This window comes from Sarcophilus harrisii, chromosome 2 (genome assembly GCF_902635505.1).
Source record: "Sarcophilus harrisii chromosome 2, mSarHar1.11, whole genome shotgun sequence".
In the NCBI taxonomy this organism is placed as follows: Eukaryota; Metazoa; Chordata; class Mammalia; order Dasyuromorphia; family Dasyuridae; genus Sarcophilus; species Sarcophilus harrisii.
The window spans coordinates 215,851,552-215,868,564 of NC_045427.1; the positions used below are offsets into that span (position 1 = coordinate 215,851,552).

The window sequence follows — 17,013 nt, forward strand, 5'->3', positions numbered from 1 at the left end:
TTAATGAGGTGATTTGAAGCATAACAGCTCAAGGTAGTTGAAAGGAATAGAGAATGAACTCTACAGTTCTATCACCTAACAGTCTTTGGGCTGCAGAAGAGAAAAAAAAAGAAAAACAAAAAGCTTAGCTAGGCAATGAGGATGATATGGAGAAAAGAGGTAAAGGAGATGTGCTTAGGCATTGGGAAAACAGATTTTGAAGAACTAAATGCAGATTTCAGAACTTTACAGTTTTTCCTAGCGTTAACAGATAAATTGAACAGTTATTTTGTCCCCTCAGCTTAGGCAGAGCATTAAAATTTGAGAAATTTTTCTTATCTTCGAGTTAAAAAACAAGAATTCAAGAAGTACTTGTTGGGTACCACCTAGAGCCAGGCCTTTATACTAAGTGAGAATTGGGAGTTGCAAATATTGTTAATTCTGATGAATTTTTCTTTTGTACATTATAGGTGAGTTCACACCTGAAATGCAGGTGAGAATCAGACAAGAAATTGAGAAGGAGAAAAAAGTGGAGCCTTGGAAAGAACAATTCTTTGAGAGCTATTATGGGCAGAGGTAAGAAATAACTTGATTTTTTTTTGTTGTTGTTGCTAACTAGAATCTTTCACAGAAGCTTAAATACAAAAAGAAGATAATCTGCCCACAAATTCTTGGGAAAACTGACATTTGGTATCAGTATGTCACAAATTTAATTTACTTTTATCTACCTGTTCAGTGTTATATAAAAGTTTCTCATTAAATAGTAAAACCTCTTGCCTTCTTTGTAAGTTCTCTAGGTTGGAAGTTGCCCCAGTGATGTCTTAAAACTTAACTTAGATTTTCATGAAACATTAAGACATATAAGCTTTAAAGTCTCCAAAATAATTTTCTGTAATTCCAAAGGATGACGATGATGTTATTGTTGTTAACTGTTACTAGCAGTGATAGAAATTCAGGGAAGATCTTGTTTTACCACACTTGGAAAAAAGTTAGATTGCTGCTATAGTCACAAATTCCTTTCCTCTAAAATTGAGTATCATGAGCGGCAGCCCACTTGTGACTTCACTTCACAATCGAAGTCTCAATCATCAGTGCAATGGAAACATTATTCTAGTCTAGAAGAGCTATGCTACTGGTATGCTTTTGGGGACTCTGGGTGAGCCAGCTCCTTGATATTTCCAGGTTTTGGGGTTTTTTTTTCTCTTCCATTAAAAAAAGGAATTTAACCAGATGATTTCTGAATTCTCTTCTAGCCCTAATGTTCTGTTTCTGCCGGGATTGCCTGCATGATTTTTCTCGGTCCTTAACAAATGAAAATGTTATATCTGGACCAGGCTTTGATAAATTGACATAGTGGTTTGACAGTCGTGTAGGAAGTGGCTCAGTTGTGCAGTATAAAAATTGCTTTTATAGCTTTTCAAATTATCATATCATACCTTTTGAATTTTGTTACAAAAGAAGCCTATTGTTATGGCATATTCACTATTTGTATCATGTATGTGGGTAGCTCTGTAACACTCATTTATCCTATTTTCAAGAAAAGATTCCTGTTACAAATTCTGAGAATAATTTCCTTTGTAACTAGTTGGATTCTGGGTTCCTAAAGGAAACACTTGCTATTTTATTTGCTATTTTTTCATCACCATTTCTTATCTTAGAATAGTGTGGGACTAAAGATGCCCCCTGGCCACCATATGACTATAGAAATGAAGACTTTGGATTTGAGCATTGCTATTAGCCAGAGCATTGGGTATATAATAGGCAATAACTGATTATAACATCCCCACTAAAATAGACTTGATATCAATAATATCTTTTTTCTTCCTTTCCTTAGTTCTGGGTTGAGCCTTGAGGATTCTAGGAAGCTGACTAGTGCTACCAGTGACCCCAAAATGAGGAAACCTCCAATTGAACAACCAAAACCCACACCACCTTCAGATGACCCTCCCATCAAATCAGTGATGGCAGCTCCTGAAGTAGAATCTAAACCAGTGCCACTGTTTTCCCCAATAAGGAAAGAATCAGAAGAGAGCACAGAAGAAGTGTTGCCCAAACCCTCCAAATCCCCGGAGCCTTTAGTTTCCTCAACAAGCAGTGTCATTGAGCAAAACAAGACAGGTCCTGTCACAGTCCCAGAGAATGAGGACTCTGTGGGCCAAAGGAAGCCAATACCCTCTGCTGAGCCAAAGCCTGAAAATGAAAATCATCTCACTACAGCTACTCCTATCATAAAGGAAAACAAAGGCACAGCTATTTTGACTCCAAGCAAACCAAAGAGCCCAGGAATTGGAAAACCAATCATTAGACCAATCATAGAAGAAAGTCCTCAGGAGAACACTGTGAAAGATGCCTCTCCCTCAGAGCATAGTGAGCTGAACCCTGAAGGTCTCAAGAGGAAATCTTCACTCACTCAAGAAGAGAATCCTGGGAGCTGGGAGAAAAGGCCTCGTGTCCTTGAGAACCACCAGCACCAGCAGTCACTTCAAGCCTCTCCGCAGCCCTTTCCCCTCAGAGGGGAAAGGGTGCCGGTTCGGAAAGTACCACCCCTCAAGGTAAGGAAGGAAAGGAAGTGGTGGATAAGGAGAGGCAATTGCTGAAGCTTGGACATCCACTCAAACTCATTAAAGAGCTGTTCTGATTCTAAGCATTTGCCCCTCAGATAGGGCTGAACAATTCATTATCAGATCATAATTTAACTGGAGTTAGTTAACAGCCACCTCGGAGCAAAATTTACAACCTCGATTAGATATTGAGAGTGGCCAAAAATGTTTTGGCTAGAGGAAATGGAGGCTCTAGAGGTGGGTGTATAACATGACCAGGAAAGGGGAACTCTGACAAGATGGAATGAACTTGGTCATGACTCTCAGATGCTGATAAAGTTTGTTATGCATTCTCAGTGCAAACTAAATCACATTTCATTTGTTTTTCTCCTCAGATCCCGGTCTCCAGAATCTCCCATGTGCCATTTCCTACAGGACAGGTCTCTCCCAGGGTTCGTTTTCCAGCCTCTATCACTAGTCCCAACAGAAAAGGAGCCAGAACCCTTGCAGATATCAAAGCAAAAGCCCAGCTGGCCAAAGCCCAGAGAGCAGCTGCCGCCGCCGCCGCTGCCGCAGCTGCAGCTGCCTCTGTTGGGGGGACTATCCCAGGTCCTGGCCCTGGAGGGGGAGGAGAAGGAGCACCAAGAAAAGGAGGGGATCCAGGATCGGGTGGAGCCAGTGAAACTGGAAAAGGGAACACACTGGAACTGGCAGGAACTGGAAGCAGGGGAGGTGCGAGAGAGCTTTTACCCGATGGTTCAGAGACTGAATCCCAAGCAGAGACCAAGGTCTCAGGCTCGGCATCACCTCACAGTGTCTCTAGAGCACAATTACAGCAAGCCCCCCCTTTACCATCCAGATCTGCAGTCAGTGGAGCATGTCCAAGTAGCCCCTCCCCAACCCTCACTAACCCATCCTCCCCAACTTTAGAGAAGCTGAAGGGTGAAAATCCAGACTGTTCTTTGGGAACTGACAGAACAGTTCCCTGTAGCCCTTCACCAGTTCCCAATAACTTCCAGCAAGAAAAAGCACCTTCTCCTTCAGCAGGCTCAGCCCTGACCTCAGGGACCCCACCTGCTCAGGTTACAGCAGAATGCACAGTTGAGCCCAGAGCTAGTTCTAGAAAGGACACAGCAAGCGTTGAAGCTGTAGTAGAGACGAGTCCCAGTGCTCCCATGGAGGTGGCTTCTTCCTCTTTGACGACTTTACCAGTAGCAGTCACTTTAGAAAAGCCTCTGCCACTTCAGACCAGTGTTACTGCAGTCCCTACTGTATCAGCTCCACCCTCTAGCACTTTGCCAATCTCTAGCCTTAAAGCTCAAGGAGCTTCCTCAAATACAAGTGGACCCGCTGCACGGCCAAGCTCTAGTATTCCTGCTAATAATCCTTTGGTCACCCAGCTGCTCCAGGGAAAAGACGTCCCCTTGGAGCAGATCCTGCCTAAGCCTCTCACCAAAGTAGAAATGAAAACTGTTCCATTGGTTACAAAGGAGGAGAAAGGGCCAGGAGCACCCAGGGACACCAGCATTACAGGAACTAGTACCAGAGGTGAAGGTGGCGAGAGGCAGTCTCATCTGTCTACCCCTCACTTGGAGAAGCTCCATCAGAATAAGCAGTTACCCCAGGTCCCAAGGACCCTCCACCTCTTCTCAGGAAAGGACCTGAGGGACTCTAATGTTGAGCAGTATCCTTGCCAAGAAGGACTCAATAAGGCCACCCAAGAGCAGCTCCTCCAGACGCTCATTAAAAGGGTTCAGAGGCAGAACTTGTTATCAGTCTTGCAGCCCGCCCAGTTCAGCCTCACTCACTCAGGTTTCCAATTAGAGGACATCTCTACCAGCCAGAGGTTCATGCTGGGTTTTGCGGGCAGAAGGACATCCAAGCCTGCCATGTCAGGCCACTACTTACTCAACATCTCCACCTATGGCCGGGGCTCAGAGAGCTTTAAGAGAGCTCAGTCCATGAATTCCGAGGATCGTTTTTGTCTGAACAGTCCTCCTGAGGCCTTTAAAATGGAACACGCAGATTATAAAGGGCCTACGGCCGATGGCAGCAGCAGTAAAGATGAAGATGAGACTGATGAAGAGAGTACTGATGAGGAAGAGGAACAGATCCTTGTGAAGGAAGAGCCCTTAGCTACTCAGGTCTCTACCAAGTGTGAAGGAGGCCTGGGAGCCTATAGCAGAGAGAGCCTATCGACATATGACACGCCAGCCAACAAGAATCTGAAAGTTGAAGCGCCAGGGATGGGTCATGCCATTGCCAGCAAGGAGAATTTCCATCTCTTTCCTGCAGGTCAAGTATTTGATGGAAACACTTTGGCCAGAGATTTCATTCAGGCAGCACAAGAACGAATGGCCCATGCAATGAGGGGAAAGATGGTAAATAGTAGCCCTGAGCTGTATGGTACTCTTCCTCTTCCCACAGACAGCCCAACACATCAGCCTCTGCTCCTTCCACCACTGCAAACCCCAAAGCTTTATGGAAGCCCACCACGCCAGCTTGGGCCAAGCTATAGAGGCATGATTAATGTCTCTACTTCTTCTGATGTGGACCACAGCTCTGCTGTGTCGGGAATACCTGACTGTAATCAGGTGTCTAGCAATATGGGGGATGTGATGTCCTTCTCAGTGACAGTCACCACCATCCCTGCTAGTCAGGCAATGAACCCCAGCAGTCATGGACAGACCCTCCCTGTGCAGGCATTCCCTGAAGAAAACAGTGTGGAGGATTCTCCTTCAAAATGTTATTGCAGGTTGAAAGCCATGATCATGTGCAAAGGCTGTGGTGCCTTCTGCCATGATGACTGCATTGGCCCCTCCAAACTGTGTGTCTCCTGCCTTGTGGTTCGATGAGAGACGGTGGAAGAGCAGAAAATAAGAGGCCCCTAGAGGAGAAAGAAATGGGTAGGCAAGTATATAGGGAGACAGAAGTGTGTATAGATCCTTTTGGAATCACAGGAAGAAATAACTAATTTCAATTGTCTTAACTCAAGAGAAAAATGTTACATAATCAGGAATACAGAATACAGTTTTTACCTTTTAATGAAAGAGCACCTTGTTGTACAGTAAGTCTAAGTCAAGCAAGACTTTGTGAATTGTGACAAGTTTGCACTTATAAAATCATGTAAATATGTCACATTATTTTGTTTAAAAGTTATTTTTCCAAGTGTTTAGGAGATAATGTATTACTGTGGATTCATGTTTTGGTTCCAGCTCACATGACTCAGAAAAGCTTGTTACCCTGAAAGATGAAAGCCACTTCCCTCCCAATCTTTCCCTTGTGAGTCAGGCTAAGAAAGGAAGGGTCAAAGGGTAATCACTCTCCCTCCTCATGAAGGCCTTGAAATTGTGGTAGGAGAAATTACTCGGCCTCCTTGAAGGATTTAGGCACAGAGCATACTTAGACTTAGTCCCTTTTGGCTAAGAGACAGCCTTTTTCACTTTGGACATTGCCAAGGCATTAATTTTACACAAAGAGCATTGCACACCTTTCCACCAGCTCTGACCTGCTTCTAGTCTCCCAGAAGCTGCGTGGTATCTGAGCACTATGCTTGTGAATACTTGCCATTCTCCCAATCCCACCCATGTACCCCGAGACAGGGTAGTCTAGGAAGGGTGCAGCACTTTGGGCCTGGCTGCCTGCTTGCTTGAGTAGGGCAGTGATTCCAGCAATAATGAGCACTTAAGTTTTTCCTGGGACCTCTTAAGTAGGTCAGGAGCAGACATTTAAAAAAAAAAAAAAAAAAAGGCAGTAATAAACTTGGGCTACATTTCCTTTGGGGTATGTTTGAAATTATGGGGGCATGGAAGAGCAAAAACTTGCTCAGTTTTAACACTAGCCTTGAAATAACCTCATTTTTCTTTCCTTAACCAGACACTCAGTTCTGAGCAGACAGTCCTTAGATAGGATAAGTGACTAATTCCACAGTTGCAGCTTATGTTACACTCATTTTGGCCTGACAGAACACTGTGGGGCATGTACTAGGCTAATAATTTATATATTTTTAAATTTATATATGTGTATATATATATATATTTTTTAAGACACAAGTCAGGCACTTTTCATATTTTTGAAAATACCAAACCCTCAGATTGTCTGTGTCTGCTCTGGGAAGCCTAAGAGTAATGCTGTCTATGAATGAGCAAAAGAGAAACAGCAGATGCTCCTGGGACTACAAAACTAGAACAGAGAAGTCTGCACCTTGGTTAAATAGGACTGGAGGTTATCATTGGCTTAGTGAACCTAGGATGGCAACCAGAATTATTTAGTAAATTTGGGATGACCTTGATTTACAGAAATTGTCATGTTAAGTACAAGGCTTAATTTCAAGTTTATAAAATGGAATTAACAGTTTAGTTGACAAATAGAAGTAGTTACATGCAGACTTAATATTCAGGGCATGGCATTTCTGAAATCCAAAACATTCTAGAATTTAAAAATTGAATTACATTCCAGAATAGGAAATAGCAATAGAAACCTATTTAGCGTTACTTGATCCTTTCCCATTTTACTATTCTTTTCCCCTTTGTCTTTGTTTTCTTAAACTACACAGTCTTGACCTCACCCCTATTCCAAATTTTGTACATCCCCATTAGTAAGGTCACTTTGTTGTTCCTCTGTTTGTGACCTGAGGTAGTCATAGGACTATGTTTGAAATTCATGCTTCATTTGATATGATATTCTTCCATTGTTGACCCCATGAACATACAGTGAAGAAGAGAAAGGACTGCAGGAATCTCTAGGTCAGCAGCAACTGCTTCAATTAAGTCACACAGCAGCAGGTCAGACTATGGGTTTGTTCTGCTCTCTTTAAACCTGTATGTAGAAACGCTCTTAGTAAATTGAGAAGGTTGTAAGTGGGGAATTTGACCTGCTAGTGGGTAAACTCAATCTCTGTCTCTCTACTTCCTTCCCCATGATAATAAGGTAGGGAGCTCATCACCATATGGGTACACATATAAGTTCTGGTTTATCCCCAATCTAGGGGTAGATAAATGAATTAGCTACAAGGAGGGGAAATTTCAGGTCATTGCAAGTCCATTCTATATTGTCTCTTTAATTCATATTGACTGATTTAAAAAAAATCAAAAAGCTCCTTAACATTATAATTCTTCACCAGATGTCATAACATGTAGGTTAACTTGAGCAACCTCCTAATTTTCAAAATGTCATTAAAATGAAAAAGCAAGAAATAGATTTCCCCTACAATATAGTGTTTGAGTGCATTCCTGCCTTGTCTTTTCAGATTATCACACCTTAAAAAAAAGGATTAAGTCCATTTCTCTGTTGTTGAGGATTATATATGAACTACAAGGAAACCAGAGGGTATATTTCACATCTCTGTTTTAAAATAGCAATGCAATGTTTAAGTTGAAAGTCATGTCTTGTATATTAAGCAGGGAGAAAAAAAAAGTTGTAAACTTGGTATTGGTCTTGAAAAATTGACCAGTTGGAACATTATCAGTAGATACTGGTCTTCCCATATCTTCTGAGGATTCTGATTTTGGTTTTAATTTTATAGAGTAGTGGTTTTTTTCCCCCCTACCTTCCTTTCTACTCAACTTGAAGTATTTTCAAGGAAAGTGCTAAACGTTCTTATAGAATAGAATTAAATTGCACTATTCCCATTGACTTTATTTGGGTGTTGTATGCCCCAGTGGGCATGTTTCTGATACACCCCTCTCTCTATCCTTCAAATGCCTTCCAGTACAGGTTCTTCTGCAGGGAAATAGCATTAATAATACAATATCTCCAGGTCTTAATTATGTGTTTTCTGAATTGTTTATTATAAAATGTTCTTTGAATTCGAAACTGTGCTAGTTATAAAAATCACACCATCTAGTCAATAAGAATAGAAAACCAAATAAACAAATACCCCAGGTTTTCTGCCCTCCTCCTCCTCCATCCACATGCTCAAGTTATTGATACTCTTTGCTATCAGAGCATCCTGAAAATAAGCTGGTGACATTTTCTGCAGCTGAGAGATATTTTAGAATTTATTTCTAAAATTTAAATTAACATCCAGGGAAAAACTAAATCTGCCAGGGAAGGTTTTAATCAACACATTGTTTATCACCTGCCTTTAGCCATTATGAATAACAAGTTAGTAATATAAATAAAATGTGTAACTGGCTATCACTTTCACGATCACAAAAGAACTCAGTTTAAGGTCTTATTGAATACGATTACCAAAATGGAGGGATCTTAAATGACTCATGTTAACTATATGTTTGGACGGTTCTTAACAATGAGCATCAAAATCTTGCCTATGTCTGGCTCTCCCTATATTAAGTCAATCCTACCAGTTTTCCCATGACAGCAAAATGGAAAAGTCGTGATTCTTCCCCATTAAAAAGCACTTGGGCTGAAACTTGGCCCAGGGGGTAGGCTTTAGCTTGGGCTATTGAGAATAGTCCAGAAAGACTTTGGGACACATGCAAGGCAGGGATTTTTCCTACCTAAACCTGTTTGAGGAAAGCAACAGGGATATTTGCTAAGATTGAAGTAATACCTTCAGAGATTCTTGGTTACTTTATTTTTATTAATCCTATACATTTGATACAAATATTGAAGATCAGTTTAAAAAAAAGCTTTCCAATAATATATTTTAAGTAATATATATTTTAATATCTGTAAAAATATATATATAAATTGACAGCAGAAGACTTGTGAATTTCTGATACAGGGTATGTTGGGTTTGGGGCCTCTGCAGAGGTGCCACCCTCCAAGGAAGTGACTGAAGGCGCTCAGATTATTTCCATATAATGCAATAAATAAAGGGGATAGTTCTGGGGTTTGTTTTTTATTTCAAAATAAATTTGACATTGTTTACCACAAGCTATTTTTTTCCTCCTGGCTATAAGGTTTGTACAAACTGGTTTAGTACATGCTAAACATTAGTGTCTTTTGCCTTTTTAAAGGAATTGTTAACATTGGAATTGAGGGTATGTACAGAGAAGTTGGTGTCGACACCATTCATATTTTTTCACAAATAATATAGAAAATCATTTTACATAAGAATTTTAAGTATTTGCAATAAATATATGTATATAGACTGTATGTACTTCATATATTCTCTTATTTTTCATTTTATTATTAAGTAAAAGATGGTAAAAATTAAAATAAAAACCTTTAAGCTGGTGGATTTTGAGGTCTGACCTGTATCTGAGAGTGAGTTGGATGAGTGTTTCTGTTGCTTGATACTATTCCTGGGATAATTGTAGGAGAGTAGGAAAATTGGAATTATTAATAAAGAATCAGAATGGGTTTTCTTTCTAAAATCTGGAACAGTTTTTCAGTCCCTTATTCTGCTTCTCTGATTTCTTTGCATTCTATGCTGGATATATAGAACTGATTATAGTCCCTCAAAAGATCAAGAGAAGTAGAGTGACTTTTTTTTTAAGTTCAAAAGAAAGAATGTTAATAACTTTGTGAAAAAGGAAATATACTGCATTCTTCCACTCTTGTTAGTGACCACTTAACAAAGAAGCACCTCTTCCCCACCTTGCATATAATATTGTGCAAGGAAATATTCTCTGTGGGGAAAAAAAAGTAATTTATCCCTCTCCACCCTTTTCAAGACTTACAGGTAAGTTAGTAAAATCTCTATCAAACAGTCTTCCGGACATTGGAGAGGTGGAGTCAAGTGTATTGGCTGAAGAAAAGATATTGGCCATTGCCCAAGGATATATGCTGTACCACATTCATCAGATTCAATACATGGTAATCTCACTTTTTTTTTTTTTTAAGAAATTTATAAGGAACAAGTTTGGAAACAAATATAGGATTAATTTATTCCCAAAATTAATAGCTAGCATTTTTGCAGTGCTTTATAGAGACTTGCCATTTTACATGTATTTTATGGAAACCTGGAAATCCTTGAGAGCTAGGAAGGTTTACTGATTACTCCACTAAAATCATACTTTGAGATAATAAGGTAAATATTTGGTATATGTCCAGACTTTTCTTAGTGTTAGCCGCCATGGGGCATTGAGGGGTTTGGCCACCAACTCAGTCTGCATTGTCTCTGACCATAGAGTATAAGGTAACTAAACATCAAGATAAGTAATCTGCTTCTGAAAAATTTAAATCAATATTGTTCTGTCTATATGTGTAATTTCTTAAGGATTTGATAGAAAATTAGAATTGAAGGAGACCTGTAAACTATGAAACTGACTTTTCATTTTGTTTCTGTAGTAAACTGTCCCATAATACCATGGCCATTATCATTTTGCTTCCACAGAATGATATTCTTTAGAACCTAGTCATTAGGTAAATAGTTACATCCTTAAAACTTTGTTTTATTCCTTGAAAATGGGAACAGGATCATATAAAGAAATAGAAAGTTTGAAACAACAGCAGGAGAACACTATAAACACATAATCAATTTATATTAGGTGAAAGTCCATCCAGCTCTAAAGGAACTGATTAAAACATTAAAATTTGAATTCAAATAAAAAGAGTAGGTCAGACAATGAACAAGATCCAATCACTTCAGTCTATACTTTTTTGGGAGTACACGTAAGCAGTTTTTCTTTTTATCCCTAGTGCCTTGATTACTGATTTGAACATAGTAGGCACTTAATCAATAGTTAATTATTTTTTGGGTTTTTTTTTGTGCCTTGCATTCATGATAAGGCAAACTATTAGTGACATTCCATTATATAGCACTATGAGAATGATTGGGTTACTTTGGTTGTGACCTCTTCAATGTGAGCACTCCCACCATTGGTTCTAATTGCAACTTACCCATACCTTTTTAGTTGTCCCCCATATTATAAAACCTTCATGGAGAATTTAACTTGTGTTTTAAAATATTACTTTTAATATTTTGTTAACTGTCAATAGTATTCATTATCTAGAGGTAACCAACTTTTAGTGTGGATCTTACTCAGAATATCCTGCGTGATGCTACCTTTGATGAGCATCTTGTCTCCCTGGTTTGTTTTTTATTAGATAATGATATTCAAAAGTTGGTTGAACAAACTTATCACTACTACATCTATCAAGGGATCTTAAAAAAAAAAATTCTTATTATACATTAGGAGTATTAAAGAAGAAGCCTTTAAGGCTAAAACTTGTCATGCTCTGCTGAGTCAAATACCTTTTGTATACAATCAATAATGAGGGTCTTGTGGCTCTACTTTTCAGACAGTTCTATAATGGTACAGACATAGTCTGATATAAAAGAAATTTAAGAACCTTGTGTTTTCATTAGTATGTCCTCATTTGCATAGACCATTATGTTGATTTTAGAGATGAGGAAGTCACATAGGTCGATTCTTGAAGTCTTCTGAGCAAAGTATTGTGTGGGGAAGATCATAAGGAATAGTAATAATAATAGTGTTAAAAATATGAAGAGTTTTAGTCTTTGTTATATGAAATGTGAAATAGGACAATGACTGGCAGCATGTTAAATAGCATTATTAAGGACTAAAGGAATGGTGATTTTAATGAGCTGTGCAAATATTAGTAAAAATTGTTTGGGATTTGTCAAAAGATCTGGAAATGTTAATAGATCTAGAAATTTTAACAAACCTTAGATAATAAGCTACTATTTTATGGTCTAAAGATGCCATGGGATTGCCATTTCTTAGATTCATTGAATCTTTTCAGTGATGAAAAGATTTGCCATTTTCCTTTGCAGTTGTATTCTTCCTTTTTCATTGTGTGACTTAATGGAGAGAAGTGCTTTTACAACTCTCAGCTGTTAGCATCTATTTAGACCTGTTCAAAACTTGTTCTTTCCCCCTTTCATCATTGTAATCGAAAGTCATGCATTTGAGATGGCCATGCATATGGCCTAATTTTTTTTTTTTAATCAGAATTATAATGTTTAGTGCTTTAGTAATAACACCGATTCTGATATTTGTTTTGGTAATTTTGTGTAGATAGGCCTAAGCAGGATTCCATGGATTCTATTTTAGCAGTATTTGTGTTCCTCCTCCTTTTCCTAACAGTAATCTATCTATCTATCTATCACCATTCCAAAATCATGGCTTTGTAGCTCAGGTTCTTTTCTCTTTTTACCTAGACATTTAAGAGATTTATGCTTACTCTCAATAAAGGTGAAAACAGGGAAAGATGGGAATTCCTGTATTTTTTAAGACTTGACACTTTTAATATTGAGACATTTTACTAGAAGGTTTTACTTGGGCAATAAATTCCAAATCTCAACTCTTACTCTCTACCCTACCCACTTATATTTCTAAAGGAATAGTGGAGAGAAGTCTGTTTCCTAACATTGATCAAGTGTGATTTCAGGACAGGACAGACTCTTGGGTCTCTCAGAAGGAAAAGTCAAATGATTTACAGAAAATGAAGAATGCCCAAATCATCTTTATTTCTCCAGAACATACAAACTACGTTAGGGAGAGGGAAGATAAATTCCATATTAATTTGTCAAATTAAAAATTAGAAAAAAAATCTGGGTAATCTACAGGATGGTTTGAACTCCATAAGAATCATCTGCGGTTTGTAATACACAAAGACAGAATTAAGTCACCATTAGTAGAATATGCAGGGGTTTTTTTTAATCACTTTGCCAGATTAGAGACCAGCATGTAATAGGATGGCAGTCAGTTGACCTAACTTGGATGTTATAACTATGCATTTTGCTTCTCACCTCACTAGCAATGCTCTAAGCAACCACCTACACTGTTAGTTGCTTTGAACATACCTTTTATGTTATTTAGCAATAAATAATAGAGCCAAAGAAGCAAGGTCTAAATCATTTGATTTTTCAAGAGTTAAAGTGATTTATTTCTATGAACCAGAAAGGGATTTTTCACGTTCAGTCAGAGAATCTAGTTGGACACAAGGAAAAGCTCTTAAGCTGTGACTTGTTTCTGCCTTGGGTTCATACAGTGGTTAAATGGTGAATAAAGTTTAACATTCCTGGGATTAACTCTTTTAAAAAAGAAAATAGGAGTTGCATGGCATCATAGGCAGTAGAGTATAGGACTTTATTAAACACAAAGGACACTAAATCCTAAATAAAAGCCATTGTTTTGATTCCAGGTATCTCTAACTATAAGCACCATAGATGAGCATCAGGACTCTGATGTATAATTCACCAATATATAATTCTTTTGCACTAGCCTTAAAATGAATGAAATCATGGGTTTAGTATCCTACCCTTTTTTAAGGCTTTAGCAATAAGGGCCAATAGAAAGCACTCCCTAATGGTTGGTCAGTATTAATATCAATATAGGGTGATATTTTGGTCAGGTATTCATACAGCTTCAAATGTTTGGGGAGGAGATTGCATCAAAGCTCCATTGAATGATCTTTTCATCTGGCCATCCCATGCTACATCATGCTGTAACTTACCATCTTCACCAGCACTCACCAGAGGAATGGGAGCAATTGCCATGTGTGTCCTTGACACTTTAAAATCTTACATGCCAGTAGGCCTTAGCACTTTGAAAAATAAAGTCTGCCTTGTCATTTCCTGTTACTATCATACCTCCTCATCCTCTTACTACCTTACACCATTCCTGTTACTGTTCATGTAAACTACCTGCTTCAGAATTGAATGTAAAATAATTTCTGGACATGGACAGAATGTGTATTTTACCTTAATGTTTTATTTTATGTTAAATAAAGGCATATAATTTTACTTTGATGACTGTGCCTGCATCTTTCCAAAATAGCAAAGTATGCTTTCCTCATAGTCAAGAAATAATGCCCTCTTTCCATTTGGAGTCATAGTCAACATGAACATTCATTTGGGAACTGATGCAGAAGGAATAGTACATTTGGAATTCTAGGGGTAACTCGGAGAACTATCTGATTCAGATTCAGCAGATGTGTCTCAGAATAGGGTATTTCAGCTCTTAGATAAATGACATGGGAAGTTTTATCTGTGTAGGAAGAACAAAATCACTAAAAGACAGTCCAGAAAGATTGAAACTCTGATTCAGACTACAAACCCTTCTTATGTCTATGTCTTTGCTTCTTTCATTCCTCTGGGTGTGAGACCTAATTAGGTTTTCCTTTTAGTGGTGATTGTCAAGAAGAAAGTCAAGACAGCTGGAAATGAGTAGTTATATGTTAATCTAGCCTAATCAACACAACTTCAAAACGGAATAAACGATGCCCAAAGTAAAGTTCTTCCTAAACTAGTTCATTCAAGAAAAAAAGACCATCACATTAATACATACAGTACTTAAGTAGTCCTGGCTGGGCCTAGGCTCCTCATGGCTGAGACAGGCTTTATATTGCTTTTTAGAATGTTCTCTCTGCAATGTAAATGGCCATTGTTTTATGTTCTGGCCAAAAATCGTAAGGCTCTCCTACCAAAATGGGATTTTTTTTTTTTTTAAACAAGCAAATGAGGCTATCTTTTGCTTCATTTACTCAATCTTAAATCTCTGATTGGGTGTTGCCTCAGACAAACAGATCTCTAAGAATATAAAGTTCTTGAAATAGAACTCTAGAAACCAGGCAATGATTGATGAAGTTTTAAAACCCAAATCACTCTCAGTGATTAGCTAATAATGGGCTCATCCCAAGTCTCAATTGGTCATTGGGTTTTCTTAGTGAGTATAAATAGCAATTGTTTTGGTTTTGGCCAGAAACCCTGAGGTTCTTCCCTTCCCCTATAGTGTTTTTTTTTGTTTATTTGAAATTTGGGGGCCTCAGGTTTGTCTTGGGTAACACTCATTCAGTGCTTATGATTAAGAAAAAAACTAAGACAAACTTGAGACCTGGAAAAGACCTTAGCTTGAAAAGGTCAAGGTCTCCCACTGCATCTTGGACAATATCCAGTTGTCTTGATCTATATCTTGCCGTAGGACCAATCCTGATTCACTACAAATTCCCACCTTCAAGTTGACATCTTCCTAATGTCATTAGACCTCTTCAAGAACAAAACACAACTCTTCAGTGATTTAACCTCACTTTGCCATACAGAATGAGATTTGTAAATTCACCTAGCCCTAGTAATTTGATCAAGAGAATATTGGTGATTTCTAATGCCGAGCCTGCTTTAGTACTATCTGTGATTGATAAAACCACATCATCTGGGTCAGAAGGGAAGGAGATGGATTGCAGCCAGATGAATGAAAGATTTGCTTAAACCCAGTTCCATGCCACCGCTTTAGAATAAGTAATGTATCAAGTAACATGAATTCCAGTAGCAACAAGGGAATACAAAAATAACATAGGAAAGCTGATTTTTTTTAAAGACCCAATATAATCACTAAATACATGAGTATAATAAATTTACTCAAAAACTCCAATAGAGATTTAGCAACTATAAGACCTTAACTCAAAAATAACTGAACAGCTTTAATAAACTCCAGAATGATTTAAAAGAGCAGTAAAAGAACCCCCCCAAAAAGCAGTATAAGACAATGAGTAAAGCCAATGATAAGAGAACCTACTCAAAGCAATAAATTCTCTGAAAAAGAATGACCAACTCTGAATTCATAAATGCAGATGTGGAAGAAAAATTGATAAAAGACAAAACGAGCACACATCTTTTAAGGTAAAAATCTTTTCAGATCAAGTTGAAAGGGTCTGAGAATCATGGGTCTCCCAGAAGGTCATAATCAAAAAAATGCTTTAATACTAGCGAAAATCAGGAAAATTGGACCAAAGTCCTGAAAACTCTGAAAGTACAGACTGATAGAAGCATAATCCGTCAATTAAAAACAAAGACCAAGAGTGTGATTAAGCTTCACAATTTCCGTTTAAATTATAAATTTTGAAGATAGTTTGAATCACCAAAGAATGCTTCTAATTTAAGAAGTCAGAAAAATGTAGTGTGATTCCTGGAAAAAATGAAATTATGCCGACACAAAATATCCTGCAACACTGAGTTTTAGTTATTCCTGAAAATTATGGGCTTTACAACAGAGGCCTCATAACAGCTACAATTAATGGGACATGACTAAAAGTAGGCAACTAATATTACTCATTCACTGATGGTTAAAACTAATAAGATGTACAAGAAAAAAATTATGTGAATGGATTATTAGGGAAATTACATTTGAAATATGGAGGGAAGCACTAAGTGCCTACTATGTGAGAGACATTGTTCCTGAGTGAGAATATTAAAGCATTTAAGCTTGTATGTATTTTGTAAATTCTGTGCTGGGACACGAAACCACAAGTGTAGAAAGGCAGAAATATTAAACATTCTTTGCAAACCATAACAAAAATAAAAGAATTTTAAAGGGAGGCTAAGTAATTACTTCCTAAAAAATGGGTCAAAGAATAAGTCATGGAAACAATAGATTGCTCTTCTAGAAACAATAGATTGCTCTTCTAAAGAGAACAATGAAAATTCTAAAAATTGAGGAAATTCCTCTGAAGTAAACTTTGGGGACAATTATCTTTGTTTTTTTGTTTTTGTTTTTGTTTTTGTTTTTTTATTTAATAGCCTTTTATTTACAGGTTATATGTATGGGTAACTTTACAGCATTAACAATTGCCAAACCTCTTGTTCCAATTTTTCACCTCTTACCCTCCACCACCTCCCCCA

General features: G+C 37.9%; 1 protein-coding gene across 5 annotated transcripts in view; it reads left to right on the forward strand.

The window, feature by feature from the left end:
• ASXL2 (ASXL transcriptional regulator 2) overlaps positions 1–6,270 on the forward strand; it is a 127,905-nt gene extending 121,635 nt beyond the window's left edge. For 3 of the 5 annotated variants that reach the window (XM_031951426.1, XM_031951424.1, XM_031951425.1), the window contains 3 exons: positions 450–555; positions 1,814–2,531; positions 2,915–6,269. In XM_031951426.1, the coding sequence (XP_031807286.1) occupies positions 450–555; positions 1,814–2,531; positions 2,915–5,374 (3,284 nt within the window). In that variant the 3' untranslated portion in view covers positions 5,375–6,269. Of the gene's footprint in view, positions 1–449; positions 556–1,813; positions 2,532–2,914 lie in introns of all 5 variants that reach the window. The other 2 variants (XM_023494593.2, XM_023494594.2) reach the window with 1 other exon arrangement.
• The last annotated feature ends 10,743 nt before the right edge of the window (positions 6,271–17,013 follow it).